General features: G+C 45.3%; 1 protein-coding gene across 2 annotated transcripts; it reads left to right on the forward strand.

Annotated features, from left to right (window-relative positions):
* The first annotated feature begins 3113 nt into the window (after window positions 1-3113).
* On the forward strand, window positions 3114-19991 carry ELOA (elongin A). 2 transcript variants are annotated; one of them, XM_008148101.3, is made up of 11 exons: window positions 3114-3242; window positions 8450-8506; window positions 9303-9409; window positions 10262-11447; window positions 11809-11923; window positions 12694-12849; window positions 12956-13053; window positions 13852-14032; window positions 14339-14450; window positions 16067-16248; window positions 17738-19991. In XM_008148101.3, exons 1-11 carry the CDS (start codon window positions 3168-3170, stop codon window positions 17797-17799), a joined length of 2331 nt encoding a protein of 776 aa, XP_008146323.2. In that variant the 5' UTR covers window positions 3114-3167; the 3' UTR covers window positions 17800-19991. The 2 variants fall into 2 exon arrangements, 1 of the variants encoding a protein (XP_008146323.2); XR_008557130.1 differs by lacking the exon at window positions 17738-19991 and adding an exon at window positions 14975-15134 and having other exon boundaries at window positions 3118-3242; window positions 16067-16129.
* Window positions 19992-20203: the final 212 nt, after the last annotated feature.

Genomic DNA, 20203 nt, shown 5'->3' on the forward strand with positions numbered 1-20203 from the left:
TTGGTAGCTTTTTCTCACTTATCTTGGTTTTTTAAATGACACTAGCACCAGCCAAACTGGGATTGCTCTTCTCCAAGATTAAAATAAGTAGCCCATATTGGTTGCAAACACTCAGAAGTGTGTATAGCGGAAGGTAAGAGCTTCCTGCCCATCTTTCCCCTTTAGTGTAGCCTCAAACATGCCTTCCCAGCTAAATGAGATGGGTGTGTTTTTTTTTTAATTTATTGATTTTTTTACAGAGAGGAAGAGAGAGGGATAGAGAGTTAGAAACATCGATGAGAGAGAAACATCGATCAGCTGCCTCCCGCACACCCCCTACTGGGGATGTGCCCACAACCAAGGTACATGCCCTTGACCGGAATCGAACCTGGGACCCTTGAGTCCGCAGGCCGACGCTCTATCCACTGAGCCAAACCGGTTTCGGCTAAATGAGATGGGTCTTAATTCCTCCCACAGGGGGCCCTATATAGTGCTGGAAAAGAGCTAGGGAGTCCTCAGGTTTTCAGATAGTACTCTGGGCTAGCCTTAAATGTAATAATAATTAAGTTTTCAACAAACCTTCACAGAGTGTCACCTGTGTGCTAGGTGGTGTTGATCCAAGATGGACAAAACAGCCTCTGACCTAGGTGTTGAACAACCTTGTGTAAACTAAGGATTATAGTGGTAATCCCCTATATTCAAAGGACCATTTTAAGAAGTGGCTAAAATTGTCTTTTTAATCAGAAAGAAAGACATAATTAACTGATCAGAGAAGTCTGAGTTCTTTGCAGTTAACCCTTTGCACTCGCTTGCTTTTTTCTCGATTCCTTTATTCTACTCGGGATTTCATTTTTTAAATAACCCAGATTTTACAAAGCGGGGCAGTAGAATAAAAAACTGGAGTTTCTTTTCATACAAACTTATTTGGATTTCTTATATTTCAAATTATTGATACATTCAAAGAGTAATTTTAATCTCGATGCTAACCATGTCGAGTCACACTCGATATCCGAGTGCAAAAGGTTAAGCCTACCTCGGGCTGACAAAGATGCAGTGGAAGGGTAGGGTGGATCCTCTCCAGAAGCCCCTAGCCGCGTGAGTTGTTTCTTTTCGTTCTGGTTGGTGAGATCTCCCTGGGTACCGTGTGCAAAATGATCCACAGCTTCCCAAGTAGATGCCAGGTCAGTTAGCCAGCAATTCTGCTTCAAGAATCTGCTCGTTTTCCATCGCATAAATGCTACATTCTCAACATGGGAGGAATTTAACATGTAAAAGTATTTGCTGTGTAAAGAAGGGAGACTCTAGGACTGGGACTAGAATCTGCTCCCCTCACACCCAATTTGATGCCTTTTCCATTACACACCGTGATTGAGTTTTACAGCACCAAGTGAGTGGTCATTAATCTTGTATGGACTTATCCAAGACTGATGATCGCAACTGGATTGTGCCAGCAGCAGAGATTTAATGTTGGACAGGTCTGTCACTGCATTTGATAAGCAAACAGCCCAGTGACAAGACAGAAAAATAGAAAATTTATCTACACATTGAAAAGGGTCCATTTCAGAGGGAGAGGCACTAAGCAGAGGGTGGGAACACAGGTGGGAGGGCTTCTCAGCATAGTGAGTGAGTGAGTGCATTTGAAGAAACATACTGCTTCCTTTTCCAGATTAAGGAACTAGAAGACTGTGCTTTCCCCCGCATTGAGAGGACAGGTACATTGCCAAGTTACTCCTGGAGATCTGACTAGGATCTAACCTTATATAAGCAAATAAGATGTGATCATTGCTGGTATTTTTTCAGTTGAATTTATTGGCGTGACATTGCTTAACAAAACCCTACAGGTGTCAAGTGTGCAACTCAATAAAACATCTGCACACTGCACCGTGTGCCCCAAGTAGTCTCTTTCTGTCCCCATTTACTCCCCCTTTGCCCTCTTCCACATCCCCCTTCCCCGTCAATGTTGGTATTTTAAGTCTCTTTTCAACTGTTCAGTTCTTTTTATTTTTTAAATATTTTTATTGATTTCAGAGAGCCAGGGAGAGGGAGATAGATAGAAATATCAATGATGAGAGAGAATCATTGATTGGCTGCTTCCTGCACGCCCTCCACTGGGGATCAAGCCCACAACCCCGGGCATGTGCCCTTGACTGGAATCGAACCTTCAGTCTGCAGGCTGATGCTCTATCCGTTGAGCCAAACCAGCCAGGGCATTTAGTTCTTTTTAGTATTAATAATAGTAACAATAAAATTTAGTGTTAGGATAAGAGTAAGTGCCCTCAAGGATGGTGTCTTGGGTTGGTCTGATTCAGGTCCTACTGCTTCAGAGGAAACAACCCCATTCATTCGTTCGTTCGTTCATTCATTCATTCATTCATTCATTCATTCATTCATTATTTGGTGCCTATGGTACCAGACAGGGTTTGGGAGGAAATGGAGACACAGGCTAAGCTGTTTGATTTGTCACAAATCCCTCTCTCTCTGGGCCTCCATTCCTCGACCTATTGAGAGATGTGTGTTCACAGTGGACCTAGACTATTTAGATTCAAATTCCAGCTTCACCTCTTTCCTGTTAGGTGATCCCATGCAAATTAATTTGGTCTCCGTGAGCCTCCATATCCTCATTGGAAAAGTGGGGATAACTAAAGTTTCACCGGGTTGTATTGAAGGTGAAATTAAGGTGGCACTCAACCTAGGGTGGTCGGAATCGTTAATCCCTGCTGGATCCCTGAGCGGCGGACCCGCCCGCCCGGGAACCTCTGACAGGTGTTAATTAGGGCGTGGCTCACAGTCCCCCACCCTGATTAGGATTAGGGTTGGGATTTATAAAGCCAGAGTCTGGGGCTGGGGCCTCTTTCCGTCTTAACTAGGCACGAGACAGCCTGCCGGCCTTGGCTCTGTGCACCGCGGGCTGGAGCGGGCGGCCCGGAACGGCCGACAGAGACGGCGCGCCCGGCCCCAGCGGCCCAGCTCTCGGTGCGCGCGGCCGCGGAGCGCGCACTGGGGCCCGGCCCGCGGGGCCTGGGGGCGGGGCCTGCGGCCGCCCGGCTCCCCGCGCCGCCCCACCTCGCCGAGGCCCGGAAGGGGCAGTAGCGCTTCCGTCTCCGCCGGGGATGCACGGAGGGCGGAGCTGCGGCCCGAGGACGCGACGCGAGCCCAGTTCCGGCGAGGAGGCCGCGCCAGTGACAGCGATGGCGGCGGAGTCGGCGCTCCAAGTTGTGGAGAAGCTGCAGGCGCGGCTGGCCGCGAACCCGGACCCGAAGAAGGTGAGCGAGTGGGCGGCGCGGAGCGGGCGGGCGTTGGGCGGACGCGGCCCCGTAACGGTCGTGGGCCCGAGCGCGGCCCCTCCAGGTCAGCCGGGGCCGTGGGGCTCGGACCCGGAGCCAGGCCCCGTCGCGCTCGCTGCCCGGAGTCGGGAAGTTCCGGCCCTTGGCCGCTGCCCACGCGGAGGCATCCGCACGTCAGGCGGCGGGTCTCGGCGGCCGGGCCTCCCTGCCTCCCGGCCGGCCCGGGGCGCCTGCGGCGGCGGCGCGCACCGTGCGGACACCGCGTGTCCGCGGGCTCCGAGCCTCCCCGGCGTCCCGGGCCAGCTGTTTCCTGTCGGGAGCGCTCGCCCCGAGTTAACTGCTGCCCGCCCCGTCCCTCCCGAAGGTTCCCAGTCTCTGGTGTTGGCTGGGGGAGGAGGTGATTCTGCCTGTGCACCGCGGAGCCTGGGCTTGGTGTGTGGTCCTGCGTCTCCGAGAGACGTTTTGATACTAGAACTTGGACCTTTTCACTTTCCGAGTAAATCCCTTAAAAAACGAAGCAAAATAAACCTCACGTCTCCTCTGTGTACAGAGCCTAAAAACTTAGGTTGTGATTGGAAAAAGAAAAAGAGGTTAGAAGTTGGGGGTAGATTTCCTTCTGGCCTCACTTCATAGAAAGGTAAGAGCTAACGTTTCTGTTTGCAGTGAGTGATGGGCAACCATTTTTAATTGTATTCAGCTAGTTTTGTTTTCTTTTTTAAGCTTTTTTAAGTTAAATGCATTCTTCTCCCCCTCCGACTTTCTGTTATCCATCTTATCCGTGTCTGGGAGCGGTGGATGTTAGAATTTTTAAAAATTTAAATACACGGATGAAAACACCTCGGTGTGACATTCTGTCAGCATTCTAGCGAGAGTGCAGTTTCTAGGAGTTGGGTCTCTGCCTCTGAAGAGGAAGTGATCGAGGAGGCGGTGGAGATGAAGGGGTGATAGTCTGGTTCTAAACCCTTTCCCAGCCCTGGACGTCGGGGCATTCTTTGCTCAGCCTGCTTCCTCACCTGCTGCTTCCCCAGACTAAACCAGAAGGCCCAAGTGCCAGGTTCATGGGCAGCGCCCAGTAGATGCTGATCACCACCCTTCAGTTTTTGTGAAGGCCCCTTTCTCTTCGCCTTGTTCCCAGCTTGTCAGAGATGAGGGTTTTTCTCCATGTGTAAAGGCTGCATACAGCATCTCACCATCAGGCCACTTTTTAACTCTTCCAATTCATACCTAGCTCAAAGATCCACTTGTTTAGGAAGCCATTTTAGTTTTAAATCTGTGAAAATGTAAATGCTTATAATTGCGTTATTTTCTATTGCGGCTTCAGTACTTAGTGGCCAGACATATTTACAAGTTTCTTTTTATAGTAACCCTTTTTGGAAGTCTGATAAATGTTCATTATTTTTTAGTACCAGTTTGTTTTCCCAAACTCTGTAGGTTTGGGACTGATCTTTAAAACCTTAAAGCAATATTATGTAAATCCATCTCCCAACCCTAATTTTGGTCTTTCTGTCAGATTAAAAATATGCACCATGTAGTATCTGTAGTCATTCTTCCACTAGAATTTAAATTTTGAAGTAGCTTTTCTAGGAGTAGATGTGAACGAAATTTCAAATTAGGAAAAGGTTTGACTTCTTGCCCTATTTGAACTGTTAGAGATTATTGCCAGTATTTGGGCTTTCTCTTCCCAGTTAGGAAATCACCCTCAACTTCTGGCTTTGTTCTGAAGTGAACATTAAGAAGACGAGAAAAGCCCTGGCCAGTTTGGCTCGGTTGGTTGTCCTATACACCAAAAGGTGGCAGGTTCGATTCCTGATCAGGGTACATACCCCAGGTTGCTCTTTGATCCCTAGTCGGGGTGTATGTGGGAGGCAACCTGTGGATATGAGGTTGTTTCTCTCATATCAATGTTTCTCTCTCTCTGTCTCCTTTTCCCACTCTTCCCTTCTCCCCCTCCATCTCTCTAAGATAAAATTTTAAAAATTAAAAATAAAAGAAGATGAGAAAATGTTGGGAGATCATTTTTGCAAAGGACACGTTAGCTAGCGTTCAGCAATGAGCTAACTGCAGGGAAAACTGCAAGCTGGCACAATGGCCTTTTCCTCACCCTTCTGTCAACCCAACAAGCTCCCACAGGTTGTTCTTGAAGTTGCAAGATGATTATATAGCAACTCAATCCTGATTTCAAACCATTATTACCCAAAGGGTGGGTTCCATGCATATGTTCGTGGATTTTCTGGTATTAATATTGGTGTTTAACTGTAACTTTTCACTTTTTTAAAAATGTTTTTGTTTTTTTAAATATATTTTCATTGATTTCAGAGTGGAAGAGAGAGGAGAGAGAGATAGAAACATCAGTGATGAGAGAGAATCATTGATAGGCTACCTCCTGCATGCCCCCCACTGGGGATCAAGCCCACAACCCCAGCATGTGCCCTTGACTGGAATCGAACCCAGGACCCTTCAGTCCGCAGGCCAACCAACACTCTATCCACTGAGCCAAACCAGCCAGGGCTATTTTCACTTTTAAGGCCATCTATGGTCAAGGTTTACTTGGTGCAAAGGTGTCAGGCAGAGACCAGGATCACTTGATTCCTACTATTGTATGGGAAATAATTTTTATGGCTGGTAAAGTTACCTGTCCATTGTTACATTTTGAATGTGAGACTACCCAGAACACAGTTTTATGGCCAGTGGAGACTTAAGGAGTCAACTTTATGAACATATTTTGTTCTTTGGGTTTGAAGGAGTGTGCAGAGGACAACTGAAATTCCTAAGCATGTATTGTGCAAATGTTTGACATTTCTCAGTTCTCAGTGATCTGTTATCAGTTCTTGCAAATTCTACAATGGTCTGTTGCCTTAACAAGTTTCCATCTATCCGAGGATGCCCAAAGTGCTTTTACCTTGTTAGTGTTTTGTGTGTGTTTTTTCTTGAACCTCATTGACAATAGAGGGCTCTGAAGTTCCTTTTCTCTCATTTATGGAGCTAAATCATTTTGAAAATCTCCAGGGCTTTAGCTTTGTTTGCTTTTAAGTCGCCCTTACCAAAAAGCAAACCAGGAAGGTAGCATTTACTCCTCCAGTTAGTGCGAGGCTTTGAGATGGAACACACCCTCAGTGACTTCTGACCCATCCTTAACGTTGCTTCTTAGGGGTCCTGAGGATCCTTTGTCCCCAGGGTGACCTTTATGCTGTGGACTCTAAACTGTCGGACAATATGATACTATAAGGAGGAGCTTTTTGCTTTGGGGTAAGCTACAGCTGTTTTCTAAGGGCAGTATTGTTTCTCCTGGCTTTGTAGCACATGCTGTGGTAGGTATGCTTGATTACTAGCTCATTAGGTAAGTCTCCACATCTATAAAATGGGGAGAATAACACCCACTTTATAGAGGTGGTTAATGAAGATGGAGTAAATGAGGTGACACATGTAAGAACTTAACATAGTCATCTAGACACAGTAGATGGTATATAAAATGCCTTCCTGGGAATGGTATTAGGGGAGACAGCCTATTTCTAACCTTTTCAATGCTTCTAAGTTTTCCTTTAAGGAAAGGAATTGTCATTAATCTTTGTACCCATAGCTTTGATGGCAAGAAATGCACGTAAACTTTCTCCTAAGTTGGATGTTGGTGGTGATCAGATTTGAAGTGGAGTATAATTTTCACTCAACTATGAAGGTGAAACTCCCTAGATCCACCACTTGCTTCTCATTTGTTCCTCGTCACACAGTGTTATTACTTGTGATCCAGTTGCTCTGCCTACTGACCATATTCAGTAATTATTGAAGTAGAGTGACTAGAAAAACATACTTGCTCCTCCACCTATAGCATTGTGACATACTTCCTGTGTCCGGGACTACACGTGGAAAAAGAACAGATTGTGTTCTCTACGATGTAAATGAAAGGTAGTCACCGTTCTCTATTTTGAACTACTTGTAATTTGCAGCTTCTTGAATGGTAGTATGTTTACATGTACACATATATTTTCTAGAGAAAGACTTGACTAGTCATGGCTTTTGGTGGAAATAGAGCAAGTAGAACTTTGAGTTGGCTGGGGACTATCTGGTTGAGGTCAAGGGTAGGCATTTAAAGTTCTGTTGGAGCCCTAGCTGGTTTTGCTCAGTGGTCTAGTGTCGGCCCTCAGACTGGAGGGTCACGGGTTCGATTCTAGTCAAGGATATGTACCTCGGTTGCAGCCCCCAGTTGATGTATGTCTCTCACATTGATGTTTCTCTCTGTCTCTACCCCTCTCTTCCACTCTCTCTAAAAATTAATGGAAAAAATATCCTTGGGTGGGGATTAACAAAAAAAATAAAGATCTGTTTCTTGACGAAGGAAATGATTAATTATAAACACTTATTGAGCTTTTATAGGATTCTATGGCTAAGGACTACTCATGGTTGTTTCAGTGAATCCTCACACTTGTGAAGTAGAAATAGGATCCAGTTCCTATTTTGCAGTTGGAGTGAATGGGGTGCAGAGAGGTTATTGACTTATACAAGATCACCTGGCAAGGAGGTGACAGGGCCAATATGAAGCCTGTCTCTGACTCTGGAACTGTCTTAACAGCAGCGCTGTCCTGATTTTGACCTAGTTTTAGGGACTACGGGAAGGAAATGTGACCAAACCCAGATCACTTTTCTAATATACCCAGACATTGTGTGTTTACCATTAATGGCCAAGCTCTGACTCTGCAACTTGAAATTGGTCTTGCTTTCCTATTGTTTCCAAAAAACAGTTCTGTTAAACACTGCTGACTCTGCCTGGAAACATGATACCCTTTCCCTATGGAGACTTCTCCTTTTCCTTTTCCTCTGTGCCAAGTCCGTGGGTAATTTCCCTAAAATCAGTACCTTTGTTAGAAATTCTCTCAAAATGGGCAAAGTGATAGTTGATAACTTTTCTTAGAGTTGGTAGGTTTGATTCTCTTTAAGTCTCATTTCCTGTTGGTGTAGCACAGTGGTTAAAAGCCGGGAACCTAAGCCACAGACCTGAGTGAATCTCGCCCTACTTGCATCCTAGGGCAGGTAACTTACCTTTTCCGAGCCTGTTTTCACACTTGTAAAATTGGGATAATAACCATACGTGTTACTGTATAATACTTAGACTAAGTATTTAACCATCAGATATTATTCTTATTTGTTCCAGTGAATATTTATAGGAATTAATGTTTATTTTATTCTCTCTATAGCTATTAAAATATTTGAAGAAACTCTCCGCCTTGCCTATTACAGTAGACATTCTTGTGGTAAGAACTGTATACCTTTAGATCTTATATAAAACTATATCCTTTCCCCCTCCTAATGAGAGAGATTGTACAGTAAGACAAAGAGCATGGGCTTTGGAAGTGAAGGAAAGGAAACACAAGATCATGTATTGTATGATTCCATTTATATGAAATGTTCAGAATAGGCAGGTCAGAGGCAGAAAGTAGGTTAGTGGTTGCCAGGGGGTGGGGGCGATTGGGAGGAGCAGGGTTTCTTTCTAGGGTGACAGATGTTCTGGAATTAGACAGTGGTGGTGGTTGCAAAGTATTGTAAATATTCTGTAAACCACTGAACTATACACTTTAAAATGGTTAAAATGGTGGATTTTATGTTACATGAATTTTATCTCAAAAATATTTTTCTAAAAATTGAAAGAATATTGGCTTTGGCATCAACTAGTCCCGAGTTCAAATCCAAGTTCTGTTACTTTAGCCTGTTCTGTGTAAAATTGGGTAGATTCCTGTCTCTCAGAGTTGTTACTGTGAGGATTGATTGGGATACAGTATGCAAAGCTGTTAGCTCAGTGTCTGGCACCTGCCAGAATCACTGGTTATTGTAGAAGTGTTTTAATTCAGTATCTCTTCTTCTGATCTGGTATGCTTTGTTTGCTACTGTGTGTCAGGGGTTTGGGGTATAGAAACAAACTAATTTTGTACTGAGGCTTACAAGGTACATTTTAGGAAGGAAGTTACTGGTTTGTTGAAAAGCAAGAGTCTGGTTTCTTTGAAAATGGTGAGCCTATTTCCACAACTCTAACAATTCCTGTCCAATCTGCAGGAGACCGGCGTTGGGAAGACAGTAAATAGCTTCCGAAAACACGAGCACGTGGGAAGCTTCGCCAGGGACCTCGTGGCCCAGTGGAAGAAGCTGGTTCCTGTGGAGCGGTAAGAACGTGACTCTGGGTTTGTTCAGTTTCATGGTTAAATCTGGCATTTGGTGTGTTTACAGACAGAAATGCCTGTCTTTATTATTCCTCTCTGCCTTCTTATTTAAAATATTTTGCCTCAAATATTAAAATAATCCATGATTATAGTATTAAAAAGTACTTAAAAATAGAAATAAGGATCAAAATTTCTTAAGTCTACCACCCAAAGATAAGTATTAACAGTTTGATGTTTCTAATGTTTTCTTAAAAGGCTTTTTATGTAGTTGTGAACAAACTATATATAACAGCCCCTTTGTTTTTATGTAACAAATATGTCCCTGTATTAAGCATTTTCATGTCTATAAGATCTTTGTGTCCTATAGTTAAACTCATCATTTTCCATTTATTAAATATTTGAGTTCCCATGTTTTGTGTTTTTTGTTTGTTAATCCTCACAGAAGGATATTTTTTCCATTGCTTTTTAAATTTTTTTAGAGGGTGGGGGGATGGAGAGAGAGAGAGACATCAGTGTGAGAAAGATCAATTGGTTGCCTCCCACATGAGCCCCGACTAGGGCTGGGGATCGAACCTGCAACCAGGTACATGTCCTTGACCAAGAATTGAACCCAAGACTCTTCAGTGCATGGGCTGATGCTTTCACCACTGAGCATGCCGCCGAGGGTATGAGTTCCCAGTTTTAAAACTTAGTTAAATGTCTTTGAGCAGAACACATTTACTTTCTTCCCAAGACCTTATTTCTAACTCTTGCCTTCTCTGTGGCTCTTTTGTGAGTTCAGGGTCTGTGACTGTGTCCTGAACAAGGATAACGCTGAGATTTTTAACTGCTTGATCTGTATATTCTTCTATTTAGAAACACTGACCCTGATGAACAGGACTTTGAGAAGAATGATTCCCGAAAGCGCCCCAGGGATGCTCTTCAGAAGGAGGAGGAGGAGATAGAGGGGGACTATCAAGAAAATTGGAAAGCCTCCGGTAGCCAACCATATAGTCCTGATCATAGACAGAAAAAACACAGAAAACTCTCCGAGTTCGAAAGACCTCACAAAGTGTCTCACGGTCAGGAGAGACGAGATGAGCGGAAGAGGGGCCACAGGGTTTCACCAGTGTACTCTTCAGACCATGAGTCTTCCGATTATGGCCATGTTCAGTCCCCTCCATCATCCAGCAGTCCTCATCAGATGTCCGTGGACCATTACAGGTCCCCAGATGAGGATCACGAGCCCTTTGTTCCACAACAGAAGCCTGGAAAGGGCCACAGTAATGCCTTTCAGGACAGACTCGGGGTCAGCCAGGAAAGACACCTGGGTGAGCCCCGGGGGAAAGGGGTTGTGAGTCAGAACAAGGAGCACAAATCTTCCCATAAAGAAAAACGAGCAGTGGATGCCAAGGGAGATGAGAAGTCGCCTTTGAGCAGAGAAAAATCCCACAAGGCCATCTCCAAAGAGGAAAACCGGAGGCCCCTCTCAGGGGATGGCACAAAGGAGAAAGCGCCCTCTAGTGGTATCAAGAAAGAGAAGGACAGAGAGGGCAGCTCCAAGAAGTTTCTATCCCCCTTGGAGACTGCTTCAGACAACCACCGCAAAAAGCAAAAGCACAAAGACTCAGAGAAAACTAAATCAGACAAAAACAAGCCAAGTCTAGACAGTCTAGACAGAGGAAAGGGGGCCGGAGACCTGCTGCCCAAGGCAAAAGAGAAGGTTTCTAACAACCTAAAGACTCAAGAAGGGAAAGTGAAAACTCACTCAGATAGAAAGTCAGGGGGCTCCCTCCCTCGAGTTGAGGAGACAGATATGGATGATGAATTTGAGCAGCCCACCATGTCTTTTGAGTCTTATCTCAGCTATGACCAGCCCCGGAAGAAAAAGAAAAAGATTGTGAAAACCTCAACTGCGACTGCTGGAGAAAAAGCACTAAAAAAAAATGATTCGAAAAGCACTAGTAAAAGCTTGGACGCAGTTCAGAAATCGCCTAAGGTGAACGAAAACAAGTCAGAGAAGCATCAGGTGGCTGGAGCCGATGCAGCCAAGCCGAGAAAGGTAACCCCTTCAGCCCCTTGGTGGCTTCCCATTCAGAGCACCTGGCTCTGCGGAGCTCCTGGGACCCACCCTGCTGCTGTTGGCTTGGCTGGCTTTTGTGTGGCTGGTTGAATTTCAGTTTGAAGTAATTTCCTCCAGGCCTCTCCCTGCCAGGGGGTGGAGAATACCCAAGAAAAGTGCTTGCTGAGGTGCCCTGGGTGCTGGGCTCATCTGTATGTATTTCCTGACCTAGGTAGTCAGACGTGCCTGTTGCCCTCCTCCAGCCTGGATCTGTCTGGCCCACTCTGCAGGGTATGGACTGGAGGAAGGGAAGCTGTGCCTGTAGAAAAGGGCACTCCAGTCACTGGTCTCTCCTCTCCAGGTCCCCACCGATGTCCTGCCAGTGTTGCCAGACCTCCCATTACCTGTGATACAGGCCAATTACCGGCCACTTCCTTCCCTCGAATTGATATCCTCCTTCCAACCAAAGCGAAAAGGTAATTTTCTGTATCCGTTTTTTTAAGTGGAAGATTTTAAAAATCATCATCTGCCATCAGATTTTGGTGACTTTCTTAATTGGACAGGCTCTGGAGTTTGATGTCTTGGGTTTGAATCCATCTCTGCCTTCTACAATTTACATGAACTTGGGTAGTAACTTAATTTCCTTGGACTTCAGTTTCATATTCTATAGGTGAGAATAATAATGGTTTGTTTCTTAGGGCTGGTAAGTGGATTAAAAGCTGATAAAGCTCTTAGCTACCATGTTTCTTTCTTTTTTTTTAATTGATTTCAGAGAGGAAGAGAAAGGGAGATAGAAACATCACCAAGGAGAGAGAATCATTGATCAGCTGCCTCCTGCACGCCCCCTACTGGGGATTGAGCCCACAACCCGGGCATGTGTCCTTGACAGGAATCAAACCTGGGACCCTTCAGTCCATAGGCTGACGCTCTGTCCACTGAACCAAACTGCCAGTTTAAAAATCTTTTAAAAAATGTGGGAAGTCTATGTACTGACATGGAATGATTTCTAAAATGTAAATGAAAAAAACGATGATAGTAGTGAGTAATGTTATCAATTGGTTAAAAAAAAAACAATTCGTATTTGCTTACTTTTGCATAGACTCTCTGGAAGGACACAAGGAACTGGTAACATTGGTTACCGCTGAGAAAGGGAACTGGGAGGCTGAGGAATGGGGTGGGAAGGAGAGTTTTCACTAGATAGCTTAGAGCCTTTTGTAACTTATGTTCTGCTTTTCTTGCATTACAGCACACTCTTCTTCCCAGGAAGAGGATGAAGCTGGATTCACTGGACGGAGAATGAATTCTAAGATGCAGGTGTACTCTGGTTCCAAGTGTGCCTATCTCCCCAAAATGATGACCTTGCACCAGCAGTGCATCCGGGTACTTAAAAACAACATTGACTGTAAGTCACATGCTTCTCTCTAGCTCTCAAGCACGTTGTGCCGCTAGGGCCATATCACTGGGTGGCTTGGCTACTACTCAGCGCTTTCGCCTTTGATTCTCTGCAGCAATCTTTGAAGTGGGAGGCGTCCCGTATTCTGTTCTTGAACCTGTTTTGGAGAGGTGTACGCCTGATCAGCTGTATCGCATAGAGGAATACAATCATGTGAGTATCCTGTTTGGGCGGGAAGAGGGCAGTTTTCTGGCTTGTGTCTCCAAAAAATAGCATTGTCTCTGAATCGGCTGAAGCTGAAGGGTAGGCCACAGGTTGGATCACTGTTCTGGGCATGTTTGTTTTGCCAATGGGCCTTTAAACAAAAATATTTTTAGCATCTGTCTCTGGCATCTTAAGTGGGCCTCTTGGGCTAGAATCTTAGGTGGGATTCAAAGGGAGCAGGAAAGCACTTCCCACACCTCCTTTGAGCTTAGCTGGTCACAGAGGCAAAGAGAGAGTTCTGGCGGCACCACCCTGGGATCCAGGCCGGGGACAGAACTTTGTGTTGACACTCAGGTGTCTGGTGAATTTTTTAAAGAGCACAAGGGGCTGGGTGTGTCCCAGGCACATTGAGATCGATCCAGAAATCCTTTTCCTTTTCCTAATGCTGGGACACACTTATCTGATTGAATCCTGACATCTCCTCCTCAGATGGCCCCTCGCCATTACAGTTCAGTGTAGTACTTGGGAAATGCCTGGATTTGACTTCATTCTGGCTTGACCCTTCACTGATGTTTCTAAAGGAAAAGAATGATCTTAAACTAATTTTGTGTTGTCTTATCTCCTAACCCCCCAAAAGCAGCTAGTATAGTGCATCACATTTAACTTTAATTTTGTGATTTGATTTTTTTTTTTTTTTAGAGCCATGGTATTTTAATATTATTTCTATATAGACCAAAAAATCATTAGGAAACCTAGGTGATGAAGGATGAAAAAGAGATACATAAGAGTGCCTGGTTCTGGTTTTAGGTATTAATTGAAGAAACAGATCAATTATGGAAAGTTCATTGTCACCGAGACTTTAAGGAAGAAAGGCCAGAAGAGTATGAGTCATGGCGGGAGATGTACTTGAGGCTTCAGGATGCCCGAGAGCAGCGGCTACGATTATTGACAAAGAATATCCGATCTGCACATGCCAATAAGCCCAAAGGTAGGCGGGGCAGGGCGGGGCCTGGCAGAATAGTGAGCCCTGTGCTCTGGTCCAGAGCAGGGTCTTGTAGGCCCCGCTGATGTAGGGCCTCTGGCCCCTAAATCTCTTGTATTTGCACAAGTGGGGCAGAGGTGGGGTTTTTCTACCACTGCTTACGCTACCCTACAAAGCAGTTTTCAGGGTTGGTGAACCCTCAGCTTTGGGGGCACTTGATAATCTTTTTATCTGGCAGTAGTGTAGATCATGGAAATAAAAGTAGCATCTCTGTTCCAGAAGGCAGGTATTAATCTCCGTATTTCTCCACAGGCCGACAGGCAAAGATGGCCTTTGTCCACTCTGTAGCCAAACCACCTCGTGATGTTCGAAGGAGGCAGGAAAAGTTTGGAACAGGAGGAGCAGCTGTGCCCGAGAAAATCAGGTACCATCTCTGCTGCTCTGTGGTTTCTGCAAGCTCAGAGAAGAGGGTCCACGAGCTTTTCCTCACTCTGAGAAGGCAGCCCAGTGCAAGAAGCAATTCATTTTGTGGGGAAAGCATGGCAGTGCAGAGTGGGTTCTGGAGCCCCAGCTTCCTTGACTGCAGTGCAGGGTGGGTAATTATTGCTGACTCTCAGAGAGGTCAAGGTTAAGTAGAGAACAGGGCCTGACTTCTGGAAACACTCACTTATGCTTTCCCTTTCCCCATTTAAGCAAAAATGGGTTTTACTGTATGACAGTTTTAATACTAGTGGCCCGGTGCATGGATTCGTGCATATTGAAAGGAAATTAATTAGAAGGTGGCCAGCAGGGTGGGACTGGGCAAGACAGCTGAATACGCCCTGGAGCCAATCTCCCACAGTCCCTCCCTGGCTGCCCATGGCGCTGCAGCTCGAAGGGAGTCTGCAGTCACCGGTCACGGTTACCAGTCACCACAGCTCAGCAGTAAACTATATTTGGGGCCAACAGTGCCCTAGCAACAACAACAACCCACAGCCGAAGGTAGAATCACACGGCCCGACGAGGAATCGGGCTCCCTCCTCTCTGGTTCCGGGGTGCATCACCCAAGAACCGCTGCTGCCAAGTCACCACAGCTCGGCAGCTCCTGCATTGAGCATCTGCCCCAATGGTCAGTGCACATCATAACTACTGGTCAGATGGTCAAACGGTTGGCCGGTCACTTAGGCTTTTATATATATAGATTTTAGAGAGGAAGGGAGAAGGAGAGATAGAAACATCAATGATGAGAGAGAATCATTGCCTACCTCCTGCACAACCCTCCCCCGCCTCCTCACACACACACTGGGGATTGAGCCCCCAACCCGGGCATGTGCCTGACTGGGAATTGAGCCATGACCTCCTGGTTCATAGGTCGATGCTCAACCACTGAGCCACACTGGCCTGGCTGAACTCTTTAATTTTTACCTGATCCTCTCTTGGTTTTCCCATCTGGGCAGATGGCAACTCCATCCTTCCTGTTGCTCACACCACTACTCAGATCGTCCTTGACTTCTCTCTCTTACCCCCATATCTGATCCAGCACAAATACCACCAGCCCTGCCTTCTAAAGATGCCCCTAATATGACTCTCACCACCTCCATGGCCTAACCTGTGTCCGGGACCATCAGTTCTTGCCTAGATTTGTGTAACAGCCTCCCCACAGAGCACCCTGCTTCCGTCCTTGCCCTGCAGATTTACACCTAAACAGTGAAAAGTTAGTTGAGGCTATCATTCCTTTTGAAGGGCTCATGCTCTCATCTCAGAGCCACTTCCAGAAAACCTGGGGGTAATATAAATACAATCTGGGGCAATATTTGTTAATTAAAACTATCTTATAGTTTACAAAGAAGCTAAATAACAACAGAAGTATAATTGACCTTAAAATGCTCAGTGAGACAGGCTTCACATCTTCTTCAGAGTTCTGAAGTGTTCTCAGGCAGGAGGCACTCGTCAAAGCCACGAAACTGAGTCTTCCTCAGAGAGGCCGGCCAGCTTCAGGCTGCTGGTGCTGCGGGTGGATTTCTCATGCTCATGACTAACCAGCTTTGTTCTGTGTTGCAGGATTAAGCCGGCCCCATACCCCATAGGAAGCAGCCAAGCTCCCTCCAACAGTGGCAGCAGCAATAGCTTTACTGCCAGCCCGGAAGAGCCCGCCTACGATGGCCCCAGCACCAGCAGTGCCCACTTGGCGCCTGTGGTCAGCAGCACTGTTTCCTATGACCCTAGGAAACCGACTGTGAAGAGTGAGTGACTTGGGGTTTCTGCTCAGATATTTCAAAACTAGTGTTTGAACCCCTTTAGTGTCATTTCCCTGCATCATTTTGTGTGCTCCATGTAGCGTATGTCTGATGCCTTGCACATAGCTGGTCTAAATGTCAGTGCCTCTTTTCCCCCGCTTTGTTCATAATGCATGTGTATCTTTCAAACAGTGATCATAATGAATGTTCATTTTCACAATCTGCCCGTTTTTTTATTTAATCTAAAACGCTCTCCATGCAATAACAGGGTTTATAACCATTATTGACAGCAACATGATCGTTCATCTTATGAGGTTTTTACAACCTTAAAACCCCAGCTTCCAAGTATTTATTTATTTTTATTGTTTAAAGTATTACAAAGAGTAGTACATATGTCTCCTTTTTTCCCCCATTGACCTTCCCCCGGCCCCAAGTATTTATTTATTTATTTATTTATTTTTTTAAATATATTTTATTGATTCCTCACAGAGAGGAAGAGAGAGGGATAGAGAGTTAGAAACATCGATGAGAGAAACATTGATCAGCCGCCTCCTGCACATCCCCCACTGGGGATGTGCCCGCAACCAAGGCACATGCCCCTGACCGGAATCGAACCTGGGACCCTTGAGTCCGCAGGGCGACGCTCTATCCACTGAGCCAAACCGGTTTCGGCCCCAAGTATTTATTTTTTATATCTAGTTGGGTCTGTTTGTATTTTATTAACTTGATTACCATAGATCAGTGGTCTGCAAACTCAGTCAACAGAGCCAAATATCAACAGTACAACGATTGAAATTTCTTTTGAGAGCCAAATTTTTTAAACTTAAACTTCTTCTAATGCCACTTCTTCAAAACAGACTCGCCCAGGCCGTGGTATTTTGTGGAAGAGCCACACTCAAGGGGCCAAAGAGCAGCATGTGGCTCGCGAGCCGGTTTGCCGACCACAGCCATAGATGATGCCCAGTATTCTAAGGAGGTGTCTTAACTTAAAAGCATTATTCTGTCTTCACTTCAGAGCCCATGGGAGAGTAGGAATCCTGGCTTAAGCTTTGGCTGAGCGCAGGTTAACCAGTCCTTAGGCGTATTTGCATTTAGCTCGTGTTAGGCCTGTTGCTACACTGGGCAGATGGGTGGGAAGGGAATGCTTTTTGCTGGCTTGGGTGTTATGAGACAGAGTTAAATTATGGCTCAGCACGGCCTTTAGAGTCCGGATTGAATTCCAGTTCTGCCACTTACTGGGGCAGGTTGGCCAGTGTCTGAGTCGTGGTGAGGTCGTCAGAATTAGAAACAGTTATTGTTCCAGGTCTGGCAGGTGCTCAGCAGGTGGTAGCTCTGTGCTGCTGCTTCTGTTGTGATGTTAGCCACCAGCTACTACTTGCATCCATTTTCCTGGTGGTGCAGAACCAGGAGCGGCAGACTTTGGCTGACTGTAAACTGGTGTTGTTTGTCTAAACTGCACAGATCTGAAACAATGGCCTTATTTCTCTTCCCACAGAAATTGCCCCCATGATGGCTAAGACAATTAAAGCTTTCAAGAACAGATTCTCCCGACGATAAACTGAGGACTTGCCTTGGAGATGGATTTGGGGGTGAGGAAGACAAGGACAGTGGGGTTGGGGAATGGAACTTCCAAAGGAGACCCAAGTCTTCTGCTTTGTGGCAGCTTTGGTCTCCGAGTCCTGCACAGTCCGCAGGTGTCGCATCTGTGAGCCTGCGCCGCGCCACTGCCTCCTGCCTGAGAACACTTCAGAACTCTGAAGAAGATGTGAAGCCTCAGTCTCACTGAGCATTTTAAGGTCAATTATACTTCTGTTGTTATTTAGCTTCTTTGTAAACTATAAGATAGTTTTAATTAATAAATATTGCCCCAGATTGTATTTATATTACCCCCAGGTTTTCTTTTTTTGTTTTTTTGTCCTCTACTACATACTTAGCCTTTATGTTCAGGTCCTTTATTAAAGTTAAACAAAGGCCTAATGAAAGCCATTCTCCTGTCCCAGTTCAGCTCTCCTGAATGGACTCTGGTACGGAGGGCGGACTGGGCATCCCCAGAGCCTGTGTGGTGCCCACTCCACATAGGGTGAGGAGTGGGTCCTGGGCTGCCTGTCCTAGAGGGGCCTCAACAAGCAGACAGGAGCATCCAGGTCAGACCCCTCACCTCAGACCCTGCTCAGTGTTGCTTTGAGTTCCTCTGCAGGTACAACTCTTTATTATTCATTAAATAGTATTTATTAAGGGAGGTTATTTGTAAAGGTCTAGAGTCTTTCCCCCCATCCTTTTTTTGCAGTTCCCAATTATTTTTATTTTTTATTTTTGAGGCTCACTAGAGGACACAGACCCTTGGGAGAGCAATTTGCACAGAATCCCAGCATTTTTACAATTTCCAGTGTCTGATTCAAAACTTTAGGGTTGTTTTTTTTCCTTCCCTGTTTTTCCTTCTCCCATTAGCATGGGAGAGAAACACAAATACATGGCAGGGCTTTCGGTAGGGTCCCCCCACCCCCCAGATACAGCATCAGAATTTTAAAAGCCAGCACTTTAATCTCAATCTCTATGAATTACTACTAGAAGTGAATGGTTTTAAAAGTTGTAATGCTATGTTGGGAATTTTGTCTTTGCTTTCTTGAAAAGTAAGATCATGTGATTGAAAGAGCACAACACTTTGCTATGTTTTGTAGAGAACTTTGCAGCTGAAGCTCTCTCTACTTTCCGAGTGTGGAAGCCAGAATTTGGAGGGAAGGGCCAACGTAGCAAAAGTGTCCAAGCTGTAGCATCAGGGTGGGAGAGAACCGCAGGGCGTCCATCTGGTTTGGGAAGGGAGGGCCGCACTTTTGAGTTTACTAAGGAGCAAGATCAGTGCTTTGCTGTACAGGCGCCTGTTGTGATGTGACATAAGTATTGCTCTGTTTTAATTTGCTGTTTTTTAACTGGGTGAAACATTATTTCTCTTAATGGATTTTATTTCTCTTGATTGATTGTATTGCCATTCCATCCCTATCCCCAAATCTTAGGAATATTAGGAAGCCTCTTCCCTAAAACCAAATGAACATCTGGGTCAGGTGCCCAGAAAGCTTCCTCCAGGTGTCCACCTTAAGTCTGTCTCTCAGCTGTGTGTCCAAGTCTGTCATTGAGACCAGTTTTTCACATTTCAAATTCAGTTGTGTATGATTTAATTTCCTTTATTAGGAGTCTTTAGACAGGGAGGGGAAAACACATTTTCATCCCAACATCACCTCCATAAAGGTTTTTAATCACCCCTGTTTGCATAGAGCCAGGTCTTTCCTCCTCCCCTTCCAAGCATGTCTGCATCGGGGATGTGACTTGGTGAAACCAGGAAGGACGGAAGAGGAGAAACCAAATTTCTAAATGACCTCCTCACCTGGGTGCTTGAAATGGCTGCAGAGCAGACATAGGATGACGTTGAACTTTTGGTCTCATTTGTGAAAACGTGTGCAATTTTTCCCCCCTATGCTACACTACATACAAATCAGCAAATTACAAATTAACCCTTTGTGATCGTTGATATAATGAGCAGTTTCTTTAGGGCTTTCTCTTTCTTTCCGGGAAGCGGGAGGGGAAGGAGCAAGGTGTCATCCTGCTCTTCATTTGTATTTTGGTCCCAAAATGTAAATATAATTTTCTATGTTACTTTTTTGTGGTAACTACTAAGATGAATATTTTAATTAGATAAGTTATATGAAATGAAAGAAAAATTCCATGTCTAAATAAAAAACAAACAAAAAATCCCATATACTGGTCTTTCTCCCTTATTGTGTCAAAGAATGGAAGTTGGTCACAAAAGGTCTGGTTCCTAGCTGTGAGGCAGAGATCTTAATCCCTGGGCTGGATAAAGGGGGGTTGGATTTTTGTCTGTAGCATAGCAGGCTGGGAAAGCGGGGAGAGCCCTGTAGACAAAGGGAGGGACTCAGGTAAAAAGGAACGAGTGGGGACCAGGCACTGT

This window comes from Eptesicus fuscus, chromosome 9, assembly GCF_027574615.1.
Source record: "Eptesicus fuscus isolate TK198812 chromosome 9, DD_ASM_mEF_20220401, whole genome shotgun sequence".
NCBI classification, from domain to species: domain Eukaryota; kingdom Metazoa; phylum Chordata; class Mammalia; order Chiroptera; family Vespertilionidae; genus Eptesicus; species Eptesicus fuscus.